General features: G+C 37.6%; 2 protein-coding genes across 4 annotated transcripts in view; one reads left to right on the top strand and one right to left on the bottom strand.

Moving 5' to 3' along the window:
• STXBP3 (syntaxin binding protein 3) overlaps positions 1-2,176 on the bottom strand; it is a 28,345-nt gene extending 26,169 nt beyond the window's left edge. The window contains exon 1 of the mRNA XM_072128625.1: positions 2,017-2,176. Within this exon, the coding sequence (XP_071984726.1) occupies positions 2,017-2,056 (40 nt within the window). The 5' untranslated portion in view covers positions 2,057-2,176. The remainder of the gene's footprint in view (positions 1-2,016) is intronic.
• On the top strand, positions 446-26,146 carry LOC140104869 (fibronectin type III domain-containing protein 7-like). Of its 3 annotated transcripts, none has more exons than XM_072128622.1 (15): positions 446-561; positions 5,143-5,443; positions 10,862-10,880; positions 11,883-12,140; positions 12,228-12,482; positions 14,543-14,803; positions 15,033-15,299; positions 16,134-16,388; positions 17,267-17,524; positions 18,592-18,846; positions 18,954-19,208; positions 21,202-21,462; positions 23,989-24,018; positions 24,561-24,614; positions 25,340-26,146. In XM_072128622.1, the coding sequence occupies exons 2-14, from the start codon at positions 5,384-5,386 to the stop codon at positions 24,590-24,592; spliced, it is 2,466 nt and encodes an 821-aa protein (XP_071984723.1). In that variant the 5' UTR covers positions 446-561; positions 5,143-5,383; the 3' UTR covers positions 24,593-24,614; positions 25,340-26,146. The 3 variants fall into 3 exon arrangements, with proteins under 3 accessions (XP_071984723.1, XP_071984725.1, XP_071984724.1); XM_072128623.1 differs by lacking the exon at positions 446-561 and adding an exon at positions 6,944-7,000 and having other exon boundaries at positions 5,355-5,443; XM_072128624.1 differs by lacking the exon at positions 5,143-5,443.

Genomic DNA, 26,146 nt, shown 5'->3' with positions numbered 1-26,146 from the left:
TAGATGCCCTTTTTAAGTTTCTGTTTTTTGTTCCCCTCCTCACAAAAGCCCTCCATTTTTAATTTTTTTTTTTCATTTCAGAAATGTTTGAGTGCTTATTTTCCTACGTAAAATTTTGGAATTCCTAGTAGTCACGTTTAATATTTTTTATGCAATGTACAGGCAGTCCCCGGGTTATGTACATGATAGGTTCTGCATGCTTGTTCTTAAAGGGGTTGGCTACTTTCAGCAAATATTTGATATTGTTTGAGTAATGAAAAGTTAAACAATTTTCCAATACACTGTGTGTATCAATTCCTTGTGGATTTCTAGATCTCTGCTTGCTGCCCTTATATAGGAAGCTTCTATGTTTACTCCAGTGAACAGAAATCTGTCCAAGGTGATGGAGGTGCAGGTGCACGAGCCGTTATCACTAAACTACCATTACTGTCTGTGATAATAACGGCTCATGCACCTACATGTCAATCACATCACCATGGACAGGTTTCTATTCCTCTCCTCCTACAGGCAGCACTGATATAATAGTGCTGCCTTTGGACTTCGAGGAAAAGAAATTTTCAGGTAAGCAAAATTTAGATCTTCACTGGATTAAACATAGAAGCTTCCAATAAAAGGACAGCAAGCAGAGATCTATAAAACCAGACTTATTTGGCAAGCTCTGTGTAGTGCTGCGTATATAGCACTGTGTGTGCTATATGAATAAAGGAATTATTATCATTATTATAAACCATGAGGACTTGATACAGATGGTATATTGGAAAATTGTATAACTTTACAACAAAATATTTGCTGAAAGTGGACAACCCCTTTAATTGAATTTTTATGCAAGTCGGAACCGTATACTTTTAATTGTAATCCTAGCCATAATTTGTTTGTCTCTGTGACATGTGGATTTTTAAAATGTTGGATTGTCATAAGAACCAGGATTAACAATAAAGCACATTTGTAGACACCTTTTATAACTCCTACAGCTGATCATTATAGCCCAGGGCTAAAATACAGTGAATTACCAACATCCAAAGGCCCGTTTGTAACTACGGGTCGTCTGTAAGTCAGGTGTTCTTAAGTAGGGGACTGTATGTATTGGGAAGCTGGAAAAAACCCTCAAATTTGGTGAAATTGTGGGGCATTTCACACATCCCCTGTAATCTTTGAGTCATTATTACCATGAAGATGCTGTTTACACCCTGGTTTAAAAAAAAAAAAAAAAAAAAAAAAGGCTTTAAAATTATGCCGTTAGCCCATAGCCCAATTCTTTTTTTCTTAAAACACAAGCATAAGAAGCTAAAAGAAGAGCAGACCCTGCCAGAGGGGTCACGCACATGTCAGTGTGCTTGGTTTACAATCCTTCGTCCTGGTGGTAGATGTCCTTTAAGTCCATATTTTTTACCACACTGTCTAAATATAAAATAATCGAGCTCTGGGTCTACAGCACAACCACAAGCCTGATGTCTTCACGTGTGGCATTTGAATTGTATTTAGAATGTGATTGCGTTTTGATGTGAGCGCAGCTTCAGAGTCTCTGCACGGGATGGCTGCAGGAATGATATCAGCTGTCATCCCACGAGCGGCTCTATTCTGATGTGACACTGGTGCAATAATTCCACGCTGCATAATTTTTTTATTGCACAAGTCTTTTCCAGCCTCACAGAGTGACTTGCTTCAGGAGATAACAGCATGGTGTGACCCTTCTCTGCCAGCGTGTGTACTTCACCCATAGATGTAACATGTAGCTGCTTCTATATCAGAGGGATGGTACATGAGCTCTGCCATTAGAACACAATGAAGACCGTGTACTAGTGGTGTGCAGCAGGTAATGCTCAGCATGATGGGACTTATAGCAGCTGCAGAACCACATATAGTAGCGGACATACACAAAGCTTCTGCAGGACTTGGCCCCAGCACAGCTACAAGCCTGGAAGCTATGTGCAGTCTCCAGCACCGGAAGGACTGAAGCTGTGTATGACGTCATGTGCGCCCAGCCTGTGCTGCACCGGGTGTACGGCGTTCACTTACTGTGCCACACGGTGTATTTCAGTCCGTTATCAGTCGTCATGTTTGTTGCCAGAACGTCCGTCCCTTGCCCTGGCCTGTGCTCTCTATCTGCTCCTGGGCCTGCGGGAAGGAACTGAAGTGACGGCTGATACGTCACAGCTCGGCACTTCTCCAGCAGCTTCTCACTGAAAGCTAAATTTACTGTCTGCAAATACTGACTCCGACAAAATGGCGTCCGCCAGAAACTCAGGAGGACTAGCGCTCTTAGTGGGTGCGGTGGTCATTACACTGCGGTGCTTATGCGGTTGTTGAGTGTCTGTTGAGAGTTGAACTAATCCCTCAGTGGTGATGCTCAAGCTTTTTAATAGACATAACTGAGCATGAGACTTTCAAAACTTGGAAATTTAGATACATCTTATCCACTTTGCTTGTACTGTAAATAGCAGAGTATTAACCATAGACAATTCTTTTATGTTTAACCTGCAGCAACTATGTACATTGGGGAAAATGTATCAAGCTGGAGTATTCAGTAGTATTCAGTAGTACAAAAGAAAAAAGAAAATATATAGATTGGCTACTACATCGAGTCCAGACTGATTTAACCTATGTCTCTGGATAAATTGTATCAGAAATATGACAAGTGGGAGTAATGAAGATCATAACATCTTCCTACAGGTTACTGTGGTGCTCTATTCCTTATTGTAGCAGAGTTCAGTATTCACAGGCATATAGAGAATAAAGAAATGGCACTCACTGCCTTCAGATCTTCTTTAGGCATTTGCTGCACACAGGAGCTGCTGCGCCCCACAGATAAGGGAAATATTCACTTAATATGTTACTACATTTTAATAAGGAATAATATCAACTAATATTCATGTTTTTAACCCTCCTCTATGCAGAACTATCTAAGAACACACTTTCTCTCGTATTGCCTTTTATTTCATGATAGAAAATTGACTGATACGATGATTCAATCCTCCTTGCCTAATGTCTCTACATATTAACACCGCAACCCAGAACATATCTAGAAAGTTATATGTAACACCAAACACACACACATGTTCTGGAATAAAGTTTTTATTTCCCACCATCCTCCATTATTTACACCTATGTTATGACGCTCTCACTCAAATTTTTATGAAACATGGGGGGGTTCTGTTATTGTGCGGCTAATACAATGGCACACATCTAAAAGTGACTTTTGTTATCTCATTAGCTTGGTTTATGGATATATAGTTATTTATATGGGTTACCATTGTGTAAGGGAACATACAATGATAGATCTCTGTGAAACTCTGCAAAAATAGTTTGGTGTCCCCTGTGGATTTAAAGTTCCCTTTGCTGCATATTTTGGTGATTGCACACATGTGGGGTATCTATGATCTCCTCACATCTTGCTGTTTTAGGAAAGTATGTTTTCTTTATATAAGTATTCTGGACTGGTACATATTTTTGACGAAATTTAGAATTTTCATGCAATTTTTGCATTTTATTGCCATTTGCTGCAAAGTTGCATGAAGGTGGTAGTGTGTATGAATTTAAAAGTTATTCTTGTTTACATGGTGATTTCTGGAAAAAATAGATTTTGACAGAATAGAAGCTTTTTATTTTGTGCTTTATATATTTTTAAACACATTTGTGGATAGCAACCAAATATGTCACAGTTTTTGTTTTAGCATTTTAGGGAGTGTAAATTCTTGATTTTGTGTATTGTGGTATATGTAAATTGCTCACTTTGTGTTATTATTTTTAAATCCCTATTTGTGCGTAAGCCTCCACTTCGATGTGAGTTTTACGTAAAAACCTACATTATCAAGGCACTTTCAATGCACTTTTTGTTTAATAATTTGTGCTTGTCACAAAGTTACATGAGGGTGGTCAAATGTTAACTGCCAAATGCAATATATTGATATATTTTGCAGGTCTTAAAAATTCTAAAAGCAGATATTTAGTTATTTCAGTTTTAGTGATATTATGATGATTTATTCGTGTAAACATATGAATATGAGGAATTTGTGAACTCTACAGATGTCCATCTATTACATTTAGGAGATGTGAAGGTAAATATTTTCAGTTTGGAGCACATTTTTTGCCATCAAAGTCAAATTGTACGTATTTTTTATAAAATGTTAAAATGTTTCAATTTGAATCAAAATTGCATGAAGGTGCCTATGTCTACAAACTCTTCAATGCAATTTTGAAAATTACTCTGGCCGATAATGCAACAAAATATACAGAAATGCCTGGCAGTGAAAGGGTTAATATATCTTGGTTGAATTCCTGGGTGAAGATGCTTATCATCTATCTCCTGTCTATATATCTGTCTGGTTATCTATCTCCTATAATCTGACCATTTATATCTCGCTTTTTCTCTATCTATTTTTCAATCAATCTTCTATTTCTCTTCTACTGTTTTTATCTCTCATATCTATCTACTGTATATAATCTACTTTATAGTTCTGCATCTAGAAATCTCTATCTTCTTTCATATTTATCTTCTATCATAATAATTATAATTAATAATTACTTTATTTATATAGTGCACACAGATTATGTAGTGCTGCACTGTGCTTGCCAGATCAGTCCCTGTCCCCATGGGGCTCACAATCTATGCAACCTACCAGTACGTTTTTGGAGTGTGGGAGGAAACCAGAGGACCCGGAGGAAAATCACACAAACACCAAGAGAACATACAAACTCTTTGCAGATGTTGACCAGCGCCGCAAGGCTGTAGTGCTAACGACTGAGCCACCATACTGTCCATCATTCTCCCTATCATCTATCTATCTACTATAAAATTCTCCCATATTACAGTTTGTTTTACAATACTAAAGGGAGCCTCTTGCTGACTGCAGTATTTGAATATATTTCTGTAAAGGTATCAGTCCTTTTGATGGGGAAATAAGACGGCTTAACTTAATTCAGGATATATAATGCTGTTACTCTGTATTCTCTGTTTAACGCAGAACAGTTGATTTGTTACTTTAGTGCAAATATTGATTTTACATTCTTAAACATGTACATTTATTGGTTGTCTAATTAAGAGAAAACAATATTATTGTAATATAACATTTTGAATTATTGTAATAATTAAAACAATATATTTAATAAATCTAACCAGATTCTCCACATCCAACTTTTACCTAGATGATGTTTAACCCTGGAGCACAGCAGATGTATACCCATCACTTGCTCTTTTTCCTCACACAATAGCTTGATTTTCTTTTCAAAAGAGGTTTGTTCACCTTAGGATCCAGTATCCCGCAGTATATACCTTTTCAGCCTCCACCCACATTCTATGAACAACCTTAGAAGCTGAGACTTAGCATTCTTTATAGCAGCAGTGCGCAAAGTTTTATGAAGAAATAAATGCAAGACAAGTCAGAAAATGATAACAAGAACAGCATTTTGTCTTCCCTTCATACAACTTCTTTATGCGTCTACAGTGGTAAGTTATACTTTTATATTTGTTTGACTGCTTTAATCTGTGTATGTGTGTTGTAAAGAGTCACCATTCATAAGGTAAAAATATATAACATATTTACTAAATACACATAAAATGCCTGCAAACTTGTATTAGTAACTTAACTATTGTTATAATGTTGTTATTAACTGCAATATGTAATGCTACAGTAAATAATACTCAAATCTAGTAACTTGTAATTAACAGTAAAAACGTGCAGGTACATGTGTTTGTAAACCATTGGACTAGAATCCTTCTTTTAGTTTATGTGTTTATAAGGAATATCACACAACAAGACTTTCTAACTTTGGACCTTATGTTACAACTTCTGCATTTCTTTACATAACACTTGTTGGAGCCTTTATTACCAGCCTAATAAATTTACATCCTTTGAAACTTTTTGGATTTGTAGAATAGCAAATTTTCTCCTGTGTCACTCATAAGACAAGGAGCAGCAACTGCCTGTTGTAATGAGTTACTCTGCTTTATCCAGTAGAAAATCTTCCTTCTAGGCTTGGAAATTGGGTATGGAACACACAGACCCTGTTTTTACTGTGAGAGAATTTTGTGGCGGACTTTGCATTATAAAAATATGCAAACTGCTTACACATGCATTTAAAAAATACCCTAGCCACATTTGTGTCATGTCTGCACTATACCCGCTGCAACACATACTTCTGCACATAAAGAGGTGTTCTAGTGCAGAGTCGGACTATGTGCCACATTTATCATGCGGTGTCCAACAAAATTGTGCGCTCTATGTTAAGAGTGTTGGTGCATTTTGCCGAAGCAGTGCAGGGTGCGCCAGATTCATGAATAATGTACCGCACATTTCATGAATGTGATGCACTCTGCACACTTCAAAGGCAAACTGCGCACAATGCACTTTGCACTTTTTTTGATAAATGTGGGCCATTATCTTTATTATGTCAAATTCAACCATTAATAGGGTTTTCCCACTAATACACACAGGATAAAGGATATATAATATATGATGACTGGGAGTCTGATCACTGGACACCCAATGAGACTCACGAGACCAAGAGTGTACAGGTGCCCAGGAGTGAAACATGTTTATGAAGTTTGAGCATGCTCGATCACCCTTCTATTCTTAGGCATAAATAAAGTCACATAAAACTGAATGGAGCAGTCACCAAGCATGCAAACCAAACTCTGTTCATTCGAGACACCTTCAGACCATCATTCTTATGAATGAATGAATGACTTCTTTCCTCAACTTTCCTCTAAGGTGAGCAGTGGAAGTCAAATAAAACCATTTCAGTCTAATGTTGTTCATAATTCAAATGTTTGTCAAATCTGGTCATCTAACATCATCCATCACAAAATATCTTAAAGTGATAAGAAAGGACACATCTGAACATATTATTGCCTGATTCTGTAGAGCTGATTAATAGGGGCACTGACAGCAGGTGACACTAACATACAGTAAAGCAAGACAATTCTCTGTTTTTTTGTCTGGCAAAGGGACCTCCAGAGGTGGAACAAGCTCATCAATGAACACGTTATATGTACAATTAAAAGGTAAAATCTATTAGTGACACCAATTTTTAGGTGATATTTTTCTTACATTAAAATCCACATACAAATACATACTAATTATAATAATAATGGCATTATAATTCCAGGTTTCCAGCAACTGTATCTTAGGATATGTTTACATCATTTGCATTGTACATTTTGTAACTTTTGAAAGGAAAGGCTGCATGTTTTTTTGATTGAATATAACTTTATTACAGTCAGACTGGGACACAGCACTCAATAAAGTAAAATACATCCATAGCATTACAGTGCAACACAAAATTCAGGCTAACCGAGACAGACACAACAAGGGAAAAAGGGAGGAGAAGGGTTTAATCCTCTTCTTTTTCATTGTCAATGTCATGGCTGACCCAAATGTTAAAGTTTTTATGAAGACTGTGGAGCAGCCTGCGACAGTCCTGCAACATTGTCTCTCTCTTCAAAATTAGATGTTTTCTGGTGAACCAGATATCATCCTTAAATCAGTTTGCAAGGTGCAGGGCTTCATTGATAGCCCCAATGGCGTGTGTCCCCTGGAATAAACCTGCAGCATGGCACATGCTGTTCCATGGCACAGAATCTCCGAGTTAGTGGTCAGATAAACAGATTGTGTGCAAATGGGCACTCCAAGAACAGGTGCAAGACCCCGGGATGGCCATTCATGACAAAGAAACATGTAGTCCATTTTTACGATTTTAACCTGCACCCAATATCTGCATCTCCATCCTGTTGTTTAATCATGACCAGGGACCACAGGAAAGTGCTGCAGCCTTCACATGTGCTAAAACTAGGTGAGCATCTTAAATTCAGTTATTTATCAGTCTGAACCTACTACTCAATGGAGCGCTGTGTGTCCTTCTACTTTCCTTACAAATTAAACAACTCCACTATAGTACCATGGGGCATCCCAATTGTAAACCCAGCCAGGGAGCATGAGGAAGAAGCAAAACACAGAGTTTTCTTACAAACAATAAACTCTTTTTGTAACTTCTTGTACATAACTGTACACATTACTCTGTCCATCTATGATTTCTATACAATAGGAACCACAGTCCTGGAAATGGCCTTGCATGTGGGTAACCTAAAATTACAGGCATTAATTTCTTCACGTACGGCGCAGAGGTGCTGAGCCCAGGGTGAGCCCTCTGTATACAGAGGTGGGGTTTCCTGCATATTGCAGCAAACTCCCACAGCTAATACCCCTTCCGATACTGCATTTAAAAAACAGAGATGCGAGGGCGCAGCCAAATTTGTTCAGATCATCGCTTTCCTAGAGAAACCTATACAAATTTGGTATCACCGTGATCATACTGAACCAAAAAATAAAGTAGATGTATCATTTGTAGCACACAGTGAAAGTCATAAAACTGAGCCCTCAAGAAAGTGATGCCAATGCTTTTTTTGCCAATTTCACCACATTTGTAATTTTTTTCCAGCTTCCCAGTACACAGCACAGAAAAAAAAAATAACGTCACTGAGAAGTAAAATTTGTTATGCTGAAAATAAGCTCTCACACAGCTTAAAATAACCTGTATGTTAAATGTTCCTGTTTGGAAATAGGTCAGGAAGGGCAAGTGTCCTTAGGCCAGTGGTTCTCAACCTGTGGGTCGGGACCCCAGCGGGGGTCGAACGACCAAAACCGGGGGTCGCCTAAAGCCATCGGAACCGCAATTTAATTGTGTTTTTACTGCGAGTTGCATGGTTTGGGGTCACCACAGCATGAGGAACTGTATTGCGGGGTCACAGCATTAGAAAGGTTGAGAACCACTGCCTTAGGCAGACTGCCAGACCACCTCTGTAGGCATGTGCAGTGTTAAAGTCATGCCTGCTTCTCCAGGAATTCTGGAAATGCAGTATTCAAATAAGCTTTCTAAGTTGTCAAAAGGGAAAATATGTTCGCAGTGATACTTTAAAGAAGAAAACTCCAAACACATCAACTCACTCTCAACTGAGCCTTATTACACGAGTTGGAAATGAAACCCTTAAAACAAAAATCATCACAGTGATAAGCTGCATTTATTATATATATATAATTTTTGCAAGGCAGTGATCAAAAGCACAGCATTCAACAACATTAGCCGTTCAAGTGTCAAATCGTCAGAATTTCATACCAATTTAATACCAGATTTGCTGAATGAACTATAAAAGGTGGAGAAAGATTTGCCAAGAATTCCAGATATCCTAAGGGAGAGGTTACTTGTACTTCCTAAGATTTGGAATGAAGAAAATGCTATGTTTGTAAGTTCTGTAGACATTATATGTAGTAAAAATGCAACAGAAAATGTATCAATGTAATCCTTCTATTCTACATCTTGATCTATATAAGAATCATTACAGTGGTGAACCTTTTATAATTTTACTGATTGTAGCTGCATTAGTAAAGGTATATGTGGATATCAAGGCTTCGTTTGTTAAAAATTACAGTAGGAAGGTGGAAAGGTCATTTGATAATGCTGTGCCAAATCTGCATTATCTGCTCTGTCACCAGATAGGAACTTTCTCATTTTTTATGAATGAGCAGATTCAGAAAAGGACAGTGCAGCGGAAATATTTTTTCAGTACCTTGTCTTACCAAGCCATCTTACCAAGGCTTCTGAGATTTATTCAGTTACATGGCTGAAGCACAAAATACATACATACGCACACATATAGTATATTTTTTAAAATAAATGTTAGCTAATAAATAATGTTGTCATGAAAAAAAGCAATATATAAAAAAAATATTAGTGAAAAACCAAAGATTATTTGCTGCCTCCACTAAATCCCCTCAAATTGTCAGACAGGGAACAAGAACAGCTCGGCTGAATGACTGAGCAGGTGCACAGAGTAATGTAAAGTTATTTCCAGCCACCTATATTCAGCAAGTTGCATGGTGGGATACTACCTGTGCTGATGTGGGTTACTTGAATTTATATGAATAAAACATATCTGTTCCTCTTTTTGATTACACACAGGACATTTTGGCAAGAAAAATTAATATGTCAATTGACAGTAATGTTAGATATAGACTGTGCAGACAAGAGGCTGGCTCAATAGTTACCTCCAAATTTGAGGACAGTTACTGGCTATTGCAGGCCACTATTGCAGTCAGTGATTATCTGCAGTAATAACAGGCCCTGTGGCATAATATCCTTACTACTTAATAAAGTGCAGAGATATACATTCAAGGACCTCTTATTGACCCTTTGCATAGTCATAATTATATGCTTTTCTCAGGTGGGAGCTCTAGGTGATTGTGCAGTGATGCAGTGAAGCTAATATAGCACACTCTGGCTTCATTGCTCCTGTGCCATAGGTACAGCGCATGTACAATGATGCTGAGGTGTGCTGCACCAGCTTCATTGAATCACCATGTAAGGTTCTGATTTATCGCTAGGTAAGTATAATGTTTTTTTTTTATTTGTATTGTTCACAGACAGAAATGTAAGTGGGCAATTTAGGACACTAAACTAAATGTACACAAGTTCCTGTAGTTGGTGTAGTGTCCCAAATCATGTTTTAGTAGAAAAAAGTCAGTTCCCCCACATTCTGTGCTCCAGGCCTTCATTACAGGCATGGAATACCACTCTGCGGTGGCCAAGTTAAAACCAAGAAAAGAGCAAGATTCCCAGCTTGTAGAAAACTCGTAGTGAATGCCCGTGCATGTAGTTTGGATAGCTCCACCTTTCCCTGGTGGATCTGGGACTGTTGGAAACAATGGGAGTTGTTAAATGTCAATAAAATAAATTATTTTCTTGTATATTTTGCATTTAATAATGAATTCAGATTGTTCATAAAACAATAATTATATTTAATCTAGTCTGATAATACAATAAAACATTCTCTGATAATAGTTCATACATTTTGTTTTATTCTTTTTTTCAGATGCCTCTTTATAACCAAGGTAAATATCTATGTAGATATCTTTCCAACCATCTGTCTTACTTGCTTAGTATTTTTGTATTATGCAGCATCCATTTTACTCCTTTTTATTTAATTTTCTTTATTAAAACATTTTACTACATATATATGTACCACATGTGAATAATATCAAAGTGACATTTTTTATGTTTAGAAGTACGGTATGTTGTATACTGTGGTAATCTTCTTATATTTGTTATCCATGGACTCCCTCCTTCTACTTTTAATTGAGCCAAAGGTGATCTAGATTTAAAGACTGTTACCCTGTCTCACCCTTCCCCTACAGCGGGAAGTGCTTATTGAACAACTGCTGTGGAAGCAGTGGGAAAGGGTGTATGTCTCTGTTCAGCAAAATATTATTCAAATACACCAATATTGTTGGTAAACTAAAACAACAAATACATTGTCTAAAGTTAGTCTAGGAAGTCATTAACACTCTTTGTGATTCAGAATTAGACACTGTGTAACTTTAAGACTCTTTTGGTAAATATGTATACTGTTTCTACTGTTATCGCTTAACCACAGCAAGTTGACCTTGACTTTTGCAAAAGTCTAAAGCAACAAGCCTGCAATTTGTGAAAGAGCAGCAAATAATCTCCTCTTTATCGGAAAACTAGTAGTTCTAAATGTATTGTCTGGAGACAAATTAATGCAAAATTGAGACCGGTGACATTTGAACGGCAGAAAATTAAATTAGTATAGGTTTGTTTTAAAAAAAGAAAATTACTACATTTCCACCACTTTTCATCGCCTACATTGTACTTCTGCTTTATTGTTTCTATAACACCATAGTTCTCTATGCACCATTCCCATCTTCTACTTTATATATATAAAGTACTTTCTTCTTGGATTATGAAACCTAATATGTTACCTTATGTTCCTCTGCTGTACTTCTTAATGGAGTTACAATAGATAACAGCTCATTGAGAACATAACCCAGAATTGATGATTGGTGTTTATTCAGACAACTTTGTTCCCTTTGCAGATTTTTCAATATCCACATATGACGTCACATCCAGAAGTATGTATATTAAGTGGACAAAAGTTGCTGGTGCCACATCCTATGGAGTTACTGCAACACCGTTTATGTCATCAGCACAGTCTGCATTTGCAGTATTTAATCCAGCCACAATTATGGGAACAGTAAACACGTTGCTTCCTAACACTAACTATACAGTAACTGTAGATGCCATGGACAAAGATGGCAATTCTCTTGCTCAGGCGCAGACTCTACAGCTTACAGGTATGTTTATTGAGCTTTATTCTAATTACTGTATTAAGCATATAATTGATATCCTCTTAAATTGGTTATCATTCCCATTTCATGCAGCTCCAGAAGTTCCCATTATTGAACAGGCATATTCTAAGCTGAGCAGTAGTATCACTGTGGAATGGACTGATGTGTCAGGAGCTTCAGGTTACCAGGTCATTGCTCAGGCCGGAGAACTGTTCTTTGATTGTCTTGTCACCAATTCACCAGGAACAGTCACTGGTTTACAAGCTGCTACATCCTATAAAATCATTGTAAGGTCAATCAACTCAGCAGGAAAGAGTCAACCTTCTCCGCCGAAATGGGCAACAACAGGTATTTTCATGATTGGAATGACAAAATGATGTTTGTATTGCTAGAAAATTATGGGGTTGTGCTCTAATAATAAACCAATATAAAAGGTGCACAAGTGCTATTGCTATTTATGTTTAATTCTGATTAATCAGAGTGTTGTAAAACTACACTAGACATAGTATTAGTCATTTACTGCAGAAAAGGTTAGGGAGTACAGTTAAAGGCAGGACAGATCTTTCCTTGGAAATACACTGGACTTATAAACCTTTGTCCAGTGAATTTGTTCTACAATGCTAGAAGCCAGATGAAAAAGTATTTTTGTGCAGTTGTGTCTATTACAAGTGAGGCTTAGTAATATAATATGCTGATATTAGAATGGACAAGATAATTAGCTGATGAATCAATTAAATCAAGGCAGTTACCCAATGCTCCAAAACTAATATTCCGGTGGGCATAAACAGACTTTGATGTGGATCAATGAAAACCTAGGTGTGACCTTATTTAAACACACTGACTCCCTATTCCTACATCATACTTTGGATCTCCTATTTAAATTTAAATGGAGTCTGCCATTCAAAGGAACCCACCAAAAATTAATATTTCATAAGAATAAACTATAATTAAAAGCATTGTCCTAATCCCTAAATGGTTCCTTTCCAAAGCTGCAAAGTTTAAAAGTCAGTTTTTAAACTTGTGTGCAACTTACAATATTCAACTACAGACATATACCGTTCCATTTACTTTATGCTCAAACTGCCCTCAGGAATTCTCTTCAGAGAGTCATGTGTGTCTCTAAATTCATGAGGGGGTCTGGATTAGCAGTGTCAGCATCAGTGAGCAGGGTGGGGTAGCTTGACTGTATAGTGCAGCTCCCCACCTCCATGACTGGAATAGAAGACATCTTATTTAGTAGAATTGTGGCTCTAATGATAGAGACATAATTGGAACATGGATAAAGACACCTAAAAGGTACTTTGTGTGGTTTGTTGGGCGGTGAGAGGTCGTTGGTGACAGATTTCTCTTTAAGCCCCTCTGCTTTTTATGTCTTTGCAAGTAATGTGTAGAAGAAAATAAGTACTCTAGTCTACGGAAGATTAACTCCAATAAAATATACAGTAGTCTTAAATGGGTTTGCCCACAAAAGAAAATTTTTAAATTTCAATCCCCTACTGATGTTTGCACAATAAAGAACATTTTAACCCTATACATTACAAGTTTTATTTCTCCTATTACTCAGTAATGGTCAGTGTAAGATTCCAGAGTGTGGGCGGGACTCTCTAAGAAGAAGCTGCATAATTGCTCTAGTGCTATGAGCCGACAATGTGCTTAGATTATCAGGGTACAGGTTTATATACACTTTCATTTAGCTTCTGAACATTGTATTAGTATCTGACACATAGAAAAAGGGAGATGAGACAGACAAGAGATGAGATGATGAGATCCATGAGACGCATACTACATACAATGACACAGTCAGCACTGCTAAATCTCTGCTTTTACACCACTAGATCTGATGTGCCTCCCTCCCCCTCCCTGGATAAAGAAATTATCTGTCGGTAGCTTGTAGCTCTCTTCTTGCTGCTGCTGTTGTTTGCCGGCAGTAAGTCAGTGTGTATCAGTGTGAGCTCCTCCTGGAATGCAAGGGTGGGAGCTGCTGCAGGGAGCAGAGAAGAGCTCAGCTCCACAGCCAGGCTGCCAACCCTAAAGATACAGGGTCAGAAACCAGGGGCAACTAAAATTGTGTGCACAGGGTCTGTTAGAGACAGGTTGGAATTATATCTGTGAAATGCTGTATTTTTGTTAATAACAGTGAATTAGAGAATATTTATTTTGTTATCTTAAGTACATTTAAGAAACTTGTCTTTGTGGGAATACCCCTTTAAGTCTAAATCCATTTGGCAAATCAAGTTCCAGCTTAATCATAAATCTTGTATTGGTGTCGTTGTCTGATTTCTGTATATGTATTTAGAAGTGATAAAACTGGTAGGCTTTTTCTATAAGTTTTTATATTTATATTTTTAATTGAAAATAGGTTATTTTTCACATTACTCACTAAACCATTTTTTTTTTTGTGAACATAGTGCTAGCGCCTCCATCTGTCACCGTGGAATCATCAAGCAGTGACTCTGTCAGTGTTCGCTGGCAGCCAGTGCCATCAGCTTTTTTATACACTGTTTCTGTAATGAGATCAGATGGATCTGGCAGCAGATTGAACCAAAACACCACAACTCTGTCCCTCAACTTTACCTCTTTGGATCCGAGCACAATTTATACTATAAAAGTTCATGCGTGGGATGCCAAAGGCACTCCTGGAGATGATATCACCTACAACCAGATAACACGTAAGGACAATAATATTGTCATTTATGTTACATATTTTATTTATTATTGTCTATTTGATTACAAAATTATGAATGTTTACTATAACCAATGTCTAATGTCTATATCATTAAATCACCATATTTCAAACATTTAAATTTATAGATAATTGTTTTCTTAAAATACATATTGTTCTTAAGTTTCATTGTATATGGTATATAAGTTATTCTTTAAATTACACCTTTATTTTAGGACCACTTGCTCCATCTGATGTGCAAATTGCATTCAACAGTGGAGCGTTGGAATCTGAATTTTCTGTACCTGGAGGTGAATCCGCAACCAATTATACAGTGCTTCTGTACAGTGGTGCAACTACAGAGGCCAGTGCTAACTGCACCATGTCAGCCTCTCCCTGTACAATCTCCTCATTGCATTGTGGGATAGAGTATACAGTGTCTTTATTAGCAACTAATGATGCTGGATCAACTCCATCTACAAGGACCTGGAGTCTTATGTCAGGTATGCTTTTGTATTTAGAATAAGGTTTTGTAAGTGATCTTGTAGTCATATGAATACTCAAATCTAAAAAGAAGTCATCTTCCAAATGCTGAGTCTGAAGAATACAGTTCTAACTTGAACCAGGTTAAAGTCATAATTGCATATTTTTAATTTGGGTAACATATTTTGGGCTCCGGTTATAAACTACTTCAAATAACACATATTAGTCTAGTTCTAAACTGTCAAGATGTTATCACTGCAAGTAACATTCTTTAAGTGAGACGACCTGTTAAAAAACATCTATCACCAGATCAAGGATTGTAAACCAAACATACAAACATGCTGTTATGTGCCCCCTCTAGCAGAATCTGCTGTTATTTTAGCTTCTTATGTCCTTGTTTTTAAGAAAAAAGGGCTTTAAAATTATGCAAATGAGTCAGAGGGGCTCCAGGATCATTTGCATAATTTTAAAAGCCTTTTTTTCTTGAAAACCAGGGAATGTGAAGCTAAAAGAACAGCAGATCCTGCCAGAGGGGGTGCACACCAGTATGTTGTTGTGCTTGGCTTACAATCCTTTATCTGGTGATAGATATCCTTTAAAGGGAATAAAAGAAGCTAGTTCAATATTGCCTACTACAGCATTCTCCAAACAAGATCCCAATGCTCCCAGACACAAAAAACAATTTGTACATTACCAACTTGATCATTACATAATAATAATCTTTTATTTATACAGTGCCATCAAATTCTGCAACAATTTAGAGATAATTCTGTAGTGTTATACAGATGTTACTTATATGTTTTAGTGGGCTTTCATGCAGACAATTGATTTTAACAACTGATTTATATACTTAGTTCCATGTGCACCAAGTGGAATCTCCATTGTGGAGGAAAATCCTGGGAACCTCACTGTGTTGTGGTCAAGCGGAAATCTCTCAGACTATTACGTGGTATTTGTGAAGAGTGATGACGGTTTTGAGGTGCACTGCAACACAACCCAGTCACCATGCTACTTTCCAGCTGAGTGTGGATTCATGTATTTCATGAGTGTCTTTGCGTATAATAAGGCTGGACAAAGCCCGTTGGGTGAACTTCTGAACTACACCACTGGTTAGTAATCGTCAATAATTTATCCATCAAATAAGAGAATGCCTAGTTTAAAAGCAAGAGGTTAAAAGAGGTTAACTGAAAAATCCCAGGAGCACTGGGACAGGAAGGATGGTAAAATGAAATATACTTACTCTCTCTGTTCCAGCAGCAGCCCCTATCTTTTTGTATACAATCCCAACTACAGCCTTTGGTAACGTGACTGCTGTGGCCATCAGTGGTCTCAGAGGTCACACGTGCAGGATTGGTGACCTCACCTTTCCTGCTCCTGTGACCTCTGAAGCCACTGAGACACATGAAGTTTGCCCTGGGCAGAAATATACACAAAAATATTGGGAGCTGCTCTGCTGGAGGAAGGAGCAGTAGCAGGGTTACTATGTTTAAAGGATTTCTTTGTTAACTGCCCAAATTCTGTCACTTCTGTCACATCATAAAAGCTATTCTGCTAATTCCTCAATTCTCTAATTATTACAAAAAATAGTCTTAGTGTTATCCTTAATGTACAGCCTTCGGTAATGTTGCTTTCTAAAAGTTTGATTAAAAGAACATCTAAAAGAGTATTTTTGTCTGCTTCTGCTCAGACTTTAAGAAAGATAACTCCTTTCACCTACTGTAACCACTGATACAACTAGATGAATATTTGTAAAATACAGTCTATTTGCTATGCTACTATGCAAATGTCTTTGTTTAAGTTGCTTGACTTGCTTGTGTTTTATCTACTCCCACTTAGAAAAATAATGTTTCACTGATTTTAACTAGTAAACACATTGGCAAACACATTACCATTCAATAAATTAGGAGAAGATGTACAAAATATAACCCAAACATTGCTGATTTTTATTCTTGCATTTATCTTTTGATTCTTTTGCCTTTATCTACAGCACCCTGCTGCCCCAGTGATTTCAGCACAGCTTACGTGTCGAGTGATACGCTAGAGATTGTCTGGTCTGCTGTGCGAGGTGCAGAAATGTATGAGACCAAGGCTGATGATGGGACCACAGTAATCCTCTGTAATGATACAGCTACAGTATGTGCACTGTCCGGCCTGCAGTGTAACACACAGTACAATGTCACAGTGTTTTCATACAGTGAAAATAGAGGAAGCAACACTTCATGCTCATCGAAGTATATGAAAACAGGTGTGTCAATATGAAGCTATATGGATTATATACAATGGGGGTCATTTACTAAGGGCCTGATTCGCGTTTTCTCGACATGTTACCCGAATATTTCCAATTTGCGGCGATTTTCTCTGTATTGCCCCGGGATTTTGGCGCACGCGATCGGATTGTGGCGCATCGGCGCCGGCATGCACGCGTCGGAAATCGGGGGGGCATGGCCGGTGAAAACCCAACGGATTCGGAAAAAACTGCCGCATTTAGAAAAAAAAAAAATTGCACTTACCTTCACCAGGAATAGGCCGGTGAACTTCAGGGCATTCCAGCGGGCCTCGGGGAACTTCAGCGCAGCAGCGTCACCTGGTGGACGTCGGAGGAACTACCTTAGTGAATCCCGGCCGGACCCGAATCCACCGCAGAGATCGCGAATGGACCGGGTAAGTAAATCTGCCCCAATGTGTTGGTGGCTCTCCAAAAAATAATTTGTCATATAGATACTTATGCTGCCTCTTGTGATGACTTGAACCTAGAGCTTGAAGGCCCTCACAAATAGAGTATATTTGGATCCGTATGACTATACTTACATGCTCTAAATGACATAATGCTCTAGAATATCATAATAATTTATTTTGCACCCCTATTGTGTTGTTTGAGTGGATAAAAAAACAGTAGGTTTGCTCATTTACTATATTCTAGTTTAAAAGTGTCTAAAATAAAAGAACATCTCAATTGTCAACTAAAAACAACAGGGCAGATTTATCAAGTGCTGGTGCTCCATCCCCAGCAGTTAATGTTGGCGCGGTCCCTTGGGCCATGTGGTCTATAGCCCAGGTTGCACAGAGGGGGAAGTAGTTACTCTGGGCCAGGAATCGCAACTATGTCATGGCTTGTACATCAGTATGCATGCCATGATAAATCCCCCCAATGTTTATATTATTTTAATTCATCTTTGAAAATTCACAGAAATGTATGTATTTGTTCTCATTGATTATATATTGTACTATTATGAAAATGATTTGTTTCAGTTTGCTTGTTTCTTGTGCTGTAGTCTCTTACAATATCCCAATTAATTACTTGTCTGCCTCCAGCTCCCTGCAGTCCTGAAATCACAAATATCACATCCGTCGATACAAACACATATATGATACACTGGGATTCTCAGAACTATAATGCCATGCACACAGTGACTGTCAGAGGGGAGAGCAGATTGTGGAACTGTACCAGCCTGGGTAATTCCTGTACTTTGGAAAGCCTCCCATGTGGGTCAATGTACATGGTCAGTGCTGTCGCATTTACAGCTGAAGGAATAAGCCTGCCTAGTTACAGTGTGCCTTTGGAAACAGGTAACATATTTGCTGAATAAATATTTTTTTTTATATATAATAAAACAGAAAAATTATCTTTTCTTTGATCTGCTATTTGTTACAAAGTGTTTATGTTTCTCTTAAAGCTCCTTGCTGTCCAATTAACCTTAGTGTAGTCCAAGTCACACAGTCTGTGACCAATGTAAGCTGGTCCACAGCCTCAGGGGCAAAAACCTATACTACAATGCTGGAATCACCAAGAGGACAGGCCAAGTGCCACACCCAAGAGGAGCACTGTCTGATGGGATGTATTACATGCGGAACAAGTTACTCTGTATCCATGGAAGCAGTCAGTGAGACCGGACTTATGTCACAGTGTTCTTATCATGGGTACTCATCCAGTAAGTAACATATGTATACACTAAATGCAAAAATACATTTTATAAGGAAAACATGCTCATTGCAGGTTATAACTGTAAAAAGTGAATAAGGCTATGATTCTGATGTACACTCAAAAACATTCTAGAATGTAATTAGGAGAGACTTGTATGGGGGGGGGGGAGAAGTTATATTCCAAAATTAACTATAGAGGGAGGAGAACCCTAATATACTGTAATGCTCCTGTTCCTGTTTCTTAATAGATTTTCCGGACAGGCCTCTAGCACTCATCATAGTTACATAGTCTTAAGAGTGTCTACCAGGATAGTGGCCATATTTAGGTAGTGTACTATCTCTCCTGTATCATGTAAGTTTGCAAATTAAAGGTATTTTATACCTCTTATTGGTGGTTACTTTATTCATTTTGTTTTCATAAAAATGTCATTAATTTTATTAATTTTATATAAAAAGACAAATAACACACAAAAAAGTCTAAATCATAACACAAACCCCACATATATAGTATCACCATGTCCATAACAACCCACAGAATAAAAGTAAATAATTATTGAACCTGCACGATGAACGCCGTAAAAATTTTTTAAAAAAACCTGCCAAAAATTATGATTTTTACCTATTTAATCCCAAAAATAATCAAAAGTAATCAAAAAATATATGTACTCCAGTATGATATTGTTGCAAAGTACAACATGTCCCACAAACAAACAAGCAGCTCCGTAGCCAAAAAAGTAAAAATGTTATACCACTCTCCAATACAAAAATAATAGATTTTTCCCCACATTAGGGATTTATTTGGCACATTTAGTAAAACATAAGAAAAAATATTGAAGTATAGAATAAAGATAACATGATTATTAGGCTGTACGGTGAACACCCAAATAAAAAAAGTTAAAAATCCAGTACAATAGTAGATACCAACCCCAAAATGGTAACACTGGAAAAAGCATCTCATTCCACAAAAAAAATGCTGTCATATGGCCCCAATAACGAAAAAGCAAAAATTGTATAGCCTACAAAAGGGGCCAACGAGGAAACTAAAATCCTGGCAGTTGCTGGGCGCTCCTTCCTGTGCGCCCATTGAACAAGTAAAGGCCACATGTGGGGTCTCTGTACTCGGGAGAAATTGACAAACAAATTTTAAGATGGGTTTTCTCTCTTTATCTTTTGGAAATGTGTAAATTTTAGGACTAAATGAACGTATAACCGACAAAATTTGACCATTCTGAATTTCACGTCCATTTTGATTCAATTACTATGAAGATCTCAATGGGTTAACAATCTTCGTAAAAGCTGTTTCTGATAGTATAAGGGGTGCAGATTTGAAAATGGGTTGATTGTATAGGTTTTTTTTTAATGCTAAATATTTAAAACTTCATTCAAAATAGTATTTATCCCCAAAATAGTCAATTCTGAAAATACAGAAAAGCGATATTTGATTTGTAAGCCGCGTGACATCAAAATAAATTATCCAGACATTTAAAAAATCATGAAAATGTAAAGTAGACATATGGGAAATGTTATTCATCAACTTATTTAGGTGGTAAAGTTATCTCCCTGAAAACTCAAAAAATAAACGCAAAACTTATCAGCTAACTTTTTTATCAGCCACTTAAATGAAGTACAAGATGTGAGGAAAAGACAATCTCAGAATCTCTTTGATAAGTAACAGTGTTCAAAAGTTATAACCATATAAAGCGACCCAAGTCAGAATATAAAAAATGGGTCTGAGCCTTAAGCTATAAACTGGCTACGTCCTAAAGAGGTTAAAGAAGACCTTTCTGTGCCTCCACCAATTCCAACTTTTTACCATTCTGTTAGTTGTATCACCAAATATCCTAAGAAGCAAAAAACAAACAACCATCCACCGTCAAGGATTATTTGTTGCAAATGTAAAAATCCATAAAAATCATTATATAGACATGGCGATTTGAATCAGTGGAGTGGCGCCTATTAATGGTGTAAAGAGTGCATACAACCACTTTTTGTATACTGCAGGTGCCTGCTGTCCTTCCGGAGTCAAGCTATACAGACTGTCTAACACTGGCATTCGAGTAACTTGGCGAGCATCAGCCGCTCCTGATAACTACACAGTAAACATCTATGGAACAAAAGGAAATTTTACCTGTAATCCAAACAGCAGCTTCAGCTATTGTGACGTTACCGAGATACCGTGTGGAGATGTGTACACTGTCGTGGTTTCGCCTCTTAGTGAAGAAAACATCCAAGTTTCATTCTGCCCTCAAAAAATCTACTCTGGTAAGATAGATATTATTTTCAGTAATGGTCTACATCAGTATGGTCTGTTTAATGTGCTGAAGGCTGCAGTTTTAGTATTGTCTTTAGTATTTAGTATTATCTTCACAGCTCTAGCAATAGAAAAACAAAAAAATGGGGGGGGGGGTGTTTACCTACAGCCAAATATGCTTTAAATTTGCAATGAAACATGACCAAAAAAAGCTTATTGCAAATACAATAAAACTGTCATGATGCAATTTGGGTTTGTATCTTCAGATAATACAGAATGCTCTCTCTAGGACACATAATATATATATATAAATATTTACAAATATATTTACAAAGAAACAGCAAACAAAGGAGGCCAGCCATTTAAAGTTGGCTCATCCATGCAGATCTGCCACTAGGAATTTTAGGGCTTCAGACTGGGAGATTTTAGTGCCCCCCACTGGCGTCCATTCCCCCATTGATATATAAAATTGTATACACAATTTTTTTTCTGACCAAAACATTTTTAAGCCATGACAAGCTACACTCTTTTGACAGGACCCTACTCTACTGCATGTGTCCACTCAGTATATATATATATATATAACCCCTGCACATGCCCACTCACTATATATATAGCCGCTGCACGTGCCCACTCAGTATATAAATAGACCCTGCACATGCTCACTCAGTATATAGATGGCCTCTGCACATACGAACTCAGTATATAGATGGCCCCTGCACGTGGCAGTTCAGTATATAGATAGCCCCTGCATGTTCCCACTCAGTTTATAGATAGCCCCTGCACATGCTCACTCAGTATATAGATAGCACCTGCAAATGCCAACTGAGTATATCGATAGCCCCAGCAAGTGCCCCCTCAGTATATAGATAGACCCAGCACATGCCCCCTCAGTATATAGATAGCCCCATTATGTGCCCACTCAGTATATAGAAAGCCCCAGCATGTGTTCACTCACGATATAAATTGCAGCAGATGCCCCCTTTTATTGAAATGTCCATCCTAGATATCCCTTTTTAATTAAATGTCCACCAAGATGCCACATTTTAATGAAATGTCCACCCTAGATGCCCCCCTTCAAATACCCCCCCCCCCCCATCATTAATGAAATATCCACAGTAGGGCCCTCTTGAAAAAAAAAAATCTATACTCACCTTCGGTTTCTTCTCCCCGGCCCCGACGCTTTGTCCTCTCCTCTTACAGCACGGGCGCATACACCATGATGCTGTGGTGTCGGGGCCGTGTGAAGGCATAGTTTTAGGGCCTATGATCAGTGCAGAGGGCACCATATTCATGAAGAACAGGCGCCACAAATCATGAACCTGGCACCCTCTGCACACTACACACTACTGCACACAGTAAATAACATATACATAGTGATCACTGACTCCTTAAGCATATGTTAGCTGAGACCTTTTCAAGCAGGAAGTGCTCCTGGATGAAAGATACCCTCAGTCACTGTGCTAGACTGTTGTTAGACTGATCTATACGGTAATACCCAAGACATCAGCCATGTTGTCCTTTTTTGTTCTTTCCCATAGCTTTAGGTCATACTTAACATTGCAGTAATTAGAAATCTCTGATTTTCTATTCTGGGAAATGGGTAGTCCAAATCAGTTTTTCTGGGGGGACAATCATTCCCCTTTTAGTTCCAATCATTTTTTAAATCACCTACAATACAAGCAAAAGCTTAAAGGACAAAGCTTTATATGCTGCCATATAAATATGGTATGTCACAAGAACATATTACAAATGTCAATGCTAACTAATGGCTGACACACGGTCTGATGTTAAGGAGCAATTGAAATATATTTAAATGGTCATGTAAGATAACTATTAGTGGAGATAGCCTTTCACTTAGAGTTTATGATTACTCAATGCACCGACATGTCACTCATGGTGCACATTTGAACATAGTTATTAATGGTTTTGCTGCTTATCAGGAAAGATAAGGTGTCACAGCAGGCAATATCAGCTGTAAAACTTTATTTTAAAATAAATAGCATTATTATTGTCAGTAATCAACTAAATCCATTTATCTTTTTTGCTTACCGTCCATAAAATGTAAGACAAGACCTTTGTTCCAATCATTGGGAATGGGAAACAATTGTGATACCTTTACTGTATATGTTACCTACAATACTATAATGCCAGAAACTTATGCACATTTAAAAATATAAAAAGTTTACTATTCTTACACCAAAATTTGTATAAGTGACTACATTGTGTGTACTGGAGGAATAACATAGTTGGAGGCCATTATATGACTTGCAAGTGTCCTACTTCTCTCCCATCTGCTCTATATAGAGTTATTTGTATGCAGCATTTTGTCTGACCTGGTTTCAGGACAGAATTCAGCTTAGTGAAAATCAGATTAGTGAGGGAACAGAAATGGTGTATAAAGAAGAACTATTCTCAATAAGATAGACATTTTTATATTCATCTGTGCTCTTGATGTACTGTATATAAAGTTGGTTAAAAAGTTAGTGAAGATTTAATATAGACTTGCATTTATTCCTATTATTCTTTTGTTACAGTTACATGTTCAGGCAGCTCTCTTGGAATGGGTAAGACACCTAGTTTTTAAAAAAAATTTTTAAACTGAAAATAACCATCAGCCGAGCAACTCCAAAGGGTAAATTCTTCAAAGCTATGATGTGGCCTTAATGCCTCATTTACATGAATGGAAGGGTGGTAGAGATCACTGTTCCCATAGACATCTATGGCAGCCAGTTACGCTGTGGTGAGTGCACGCTGTCCCACCGTACTGTGACTGAGCATGGAAACATATAGGACATGTCCTATATTGTGCTGTATAACAGCCCCTGGACACTTGGTTTTTCAGTGGAGAGGGGAGGGGTGAGGCACACTCAACCTTCTCTCCTGCACCCAGCTGGATGCTCACCCGGGCTACGGCCCAGCTGAGCATCCTTAGGTCAGTATTTTCATCAGTATTTTGCATCAGTATGTGGAAGACAAAAGCAGGAGTAGGTGTAACACAAAGTAAGAATTAACCCATTCCTGGTTTTGGGTTACAAAAATGAATGCAAAATACTTAGAGGTATGTTTTAACAAAGAGGATTAATTGAAGACATTTCTTTTTCCCTAGTGATTTATAGAGGGAAGAGAAGTGTCACATAAAATGAGGGAGCTCTCCATAGAGGTAAGTAACTTCCAAACTATAAAATAGATGATGATTGTCTTTAGAATATTTCTGATGACACTTGTACTATACTTTCTTACCTACATAGATAAACATAAAATTTGCAATATGTTTTCCTGTGCAGATTCATGAATTGTGGCGCACATTCTCCATGAATCTTGCACTCCCTGCACTGCTCCGACAGAGTACACCAGCTTTTTTTGGTGCACCTTTAACACATTCTATCTGACACTATATGATCAATGTGTTGCATGGTCCAACTGTGCACCGGAACGCCCCTTTCAGTGCACAATTTTGTGTTGCATCGGGTATAGTGCAGCTGCGACACAAATGTATCCCAGATAAAAAAAAACTGGTGCAGGGGCTTTAATAAATGTGGGCCCATGTCTTCAAAAACCCTGTGAGCCTCTGCAAGCCAAGTCGTCACAATTTCCTCTTTGCTCCTTACCTTGACACGAGTAGAAAGGAGTTAACCTTAGCATTATTTCAGTGTATATGATGTTTTATAGACTAAATTGACCCATGCAATAGCATTTAATATTGTGGCTACTGTGTTTATATACTTATCATTAAAGGTACAAATAAAGTAGTAGCAAAAGCTACATAGCATGATAAATCTGTAGAGCAACATAAAAATGACAAAGTAAATTTGCCTTCTAACTTTTGATATCAAATAAACACAGCACATGTGACTTACTGACTGACATTCTTTTTCTTCTGCCTAGATCGTCATATTATTTCCCCCATAGAGTGCGAATGGAGAAAGCTGGACGTTGCAACACAAATATACATAAATAGCAGTATGGATAAATGTGCATAGATGACACTACCACAACATGTTCAAGAACTGTCTGGTGCAACATCACATTGACCTTATTAATTTTAAAGGAGTTGGCCACTTTACCTTATGTTTTATGTAATGTGTGTGTAAGTGTGGGGTGCCGGATTTTATGTAATTCACCAATGTACTGTACATCTATGAAAAGTTCTGCACTGCTTTCTTGATATGTAAAGTGAAGCCTCCTGTCTTTTCCTTTATCAACCTTCCTGTCCATTCCTGTCCATAAAATGGCTGCAGATGAAGGGTCATGTGATCTCTTACTGGCAAGTGTTCATGGACGGTTACAGATCACATGACCCTCCATCTGTGGCCATTTTATGGACAGGAATGTCTGGTTGATAAGGTTAAAGACAGGTGGCTTTACTTTTAAAACGCAATGCACCCTTACGTGGCTGAACTTTTAGGCCTACCAAAGCTTGGGAATAACTACACACATGGCACCTTCTATAAATAATCTTTGATACGTAGTAATAGTATACATGAAAATTACAGGTAAATATACATACATGGTATATCATATCTAAATGTTCTTAGAAATAATATCTACATCTATTTTATTACGATTCATCCATATTTTAATACATTGTTAATGCACATTTATACCTAATTTATTATTCAGCAGACCATAAAGATGCAAATAAAGTCTCATTTTATGTTGGTCCAGTGTTTTACTAGAACTTTTGTAGTCTGA

Source organism: Engystomops pustulosus, chromosome 10, assembly GCF_040894005.1.
Source record: "Engystomops pustulosus chromosome 10, aEngPut4.maternal, whole genome shotgun sequence".
Taxonomy (NCBI): domain Eukaryota; kingdom Metazoa; phylum Chordata; class Amphibia; order Anura; family Leptodactylidae; genus Engystomops; species Engystomops pustulosus.
Note: the sequence above shows the minus strand (reverse complement) of the source record. Positions and strands in the feature narration are given on the sequence as shown.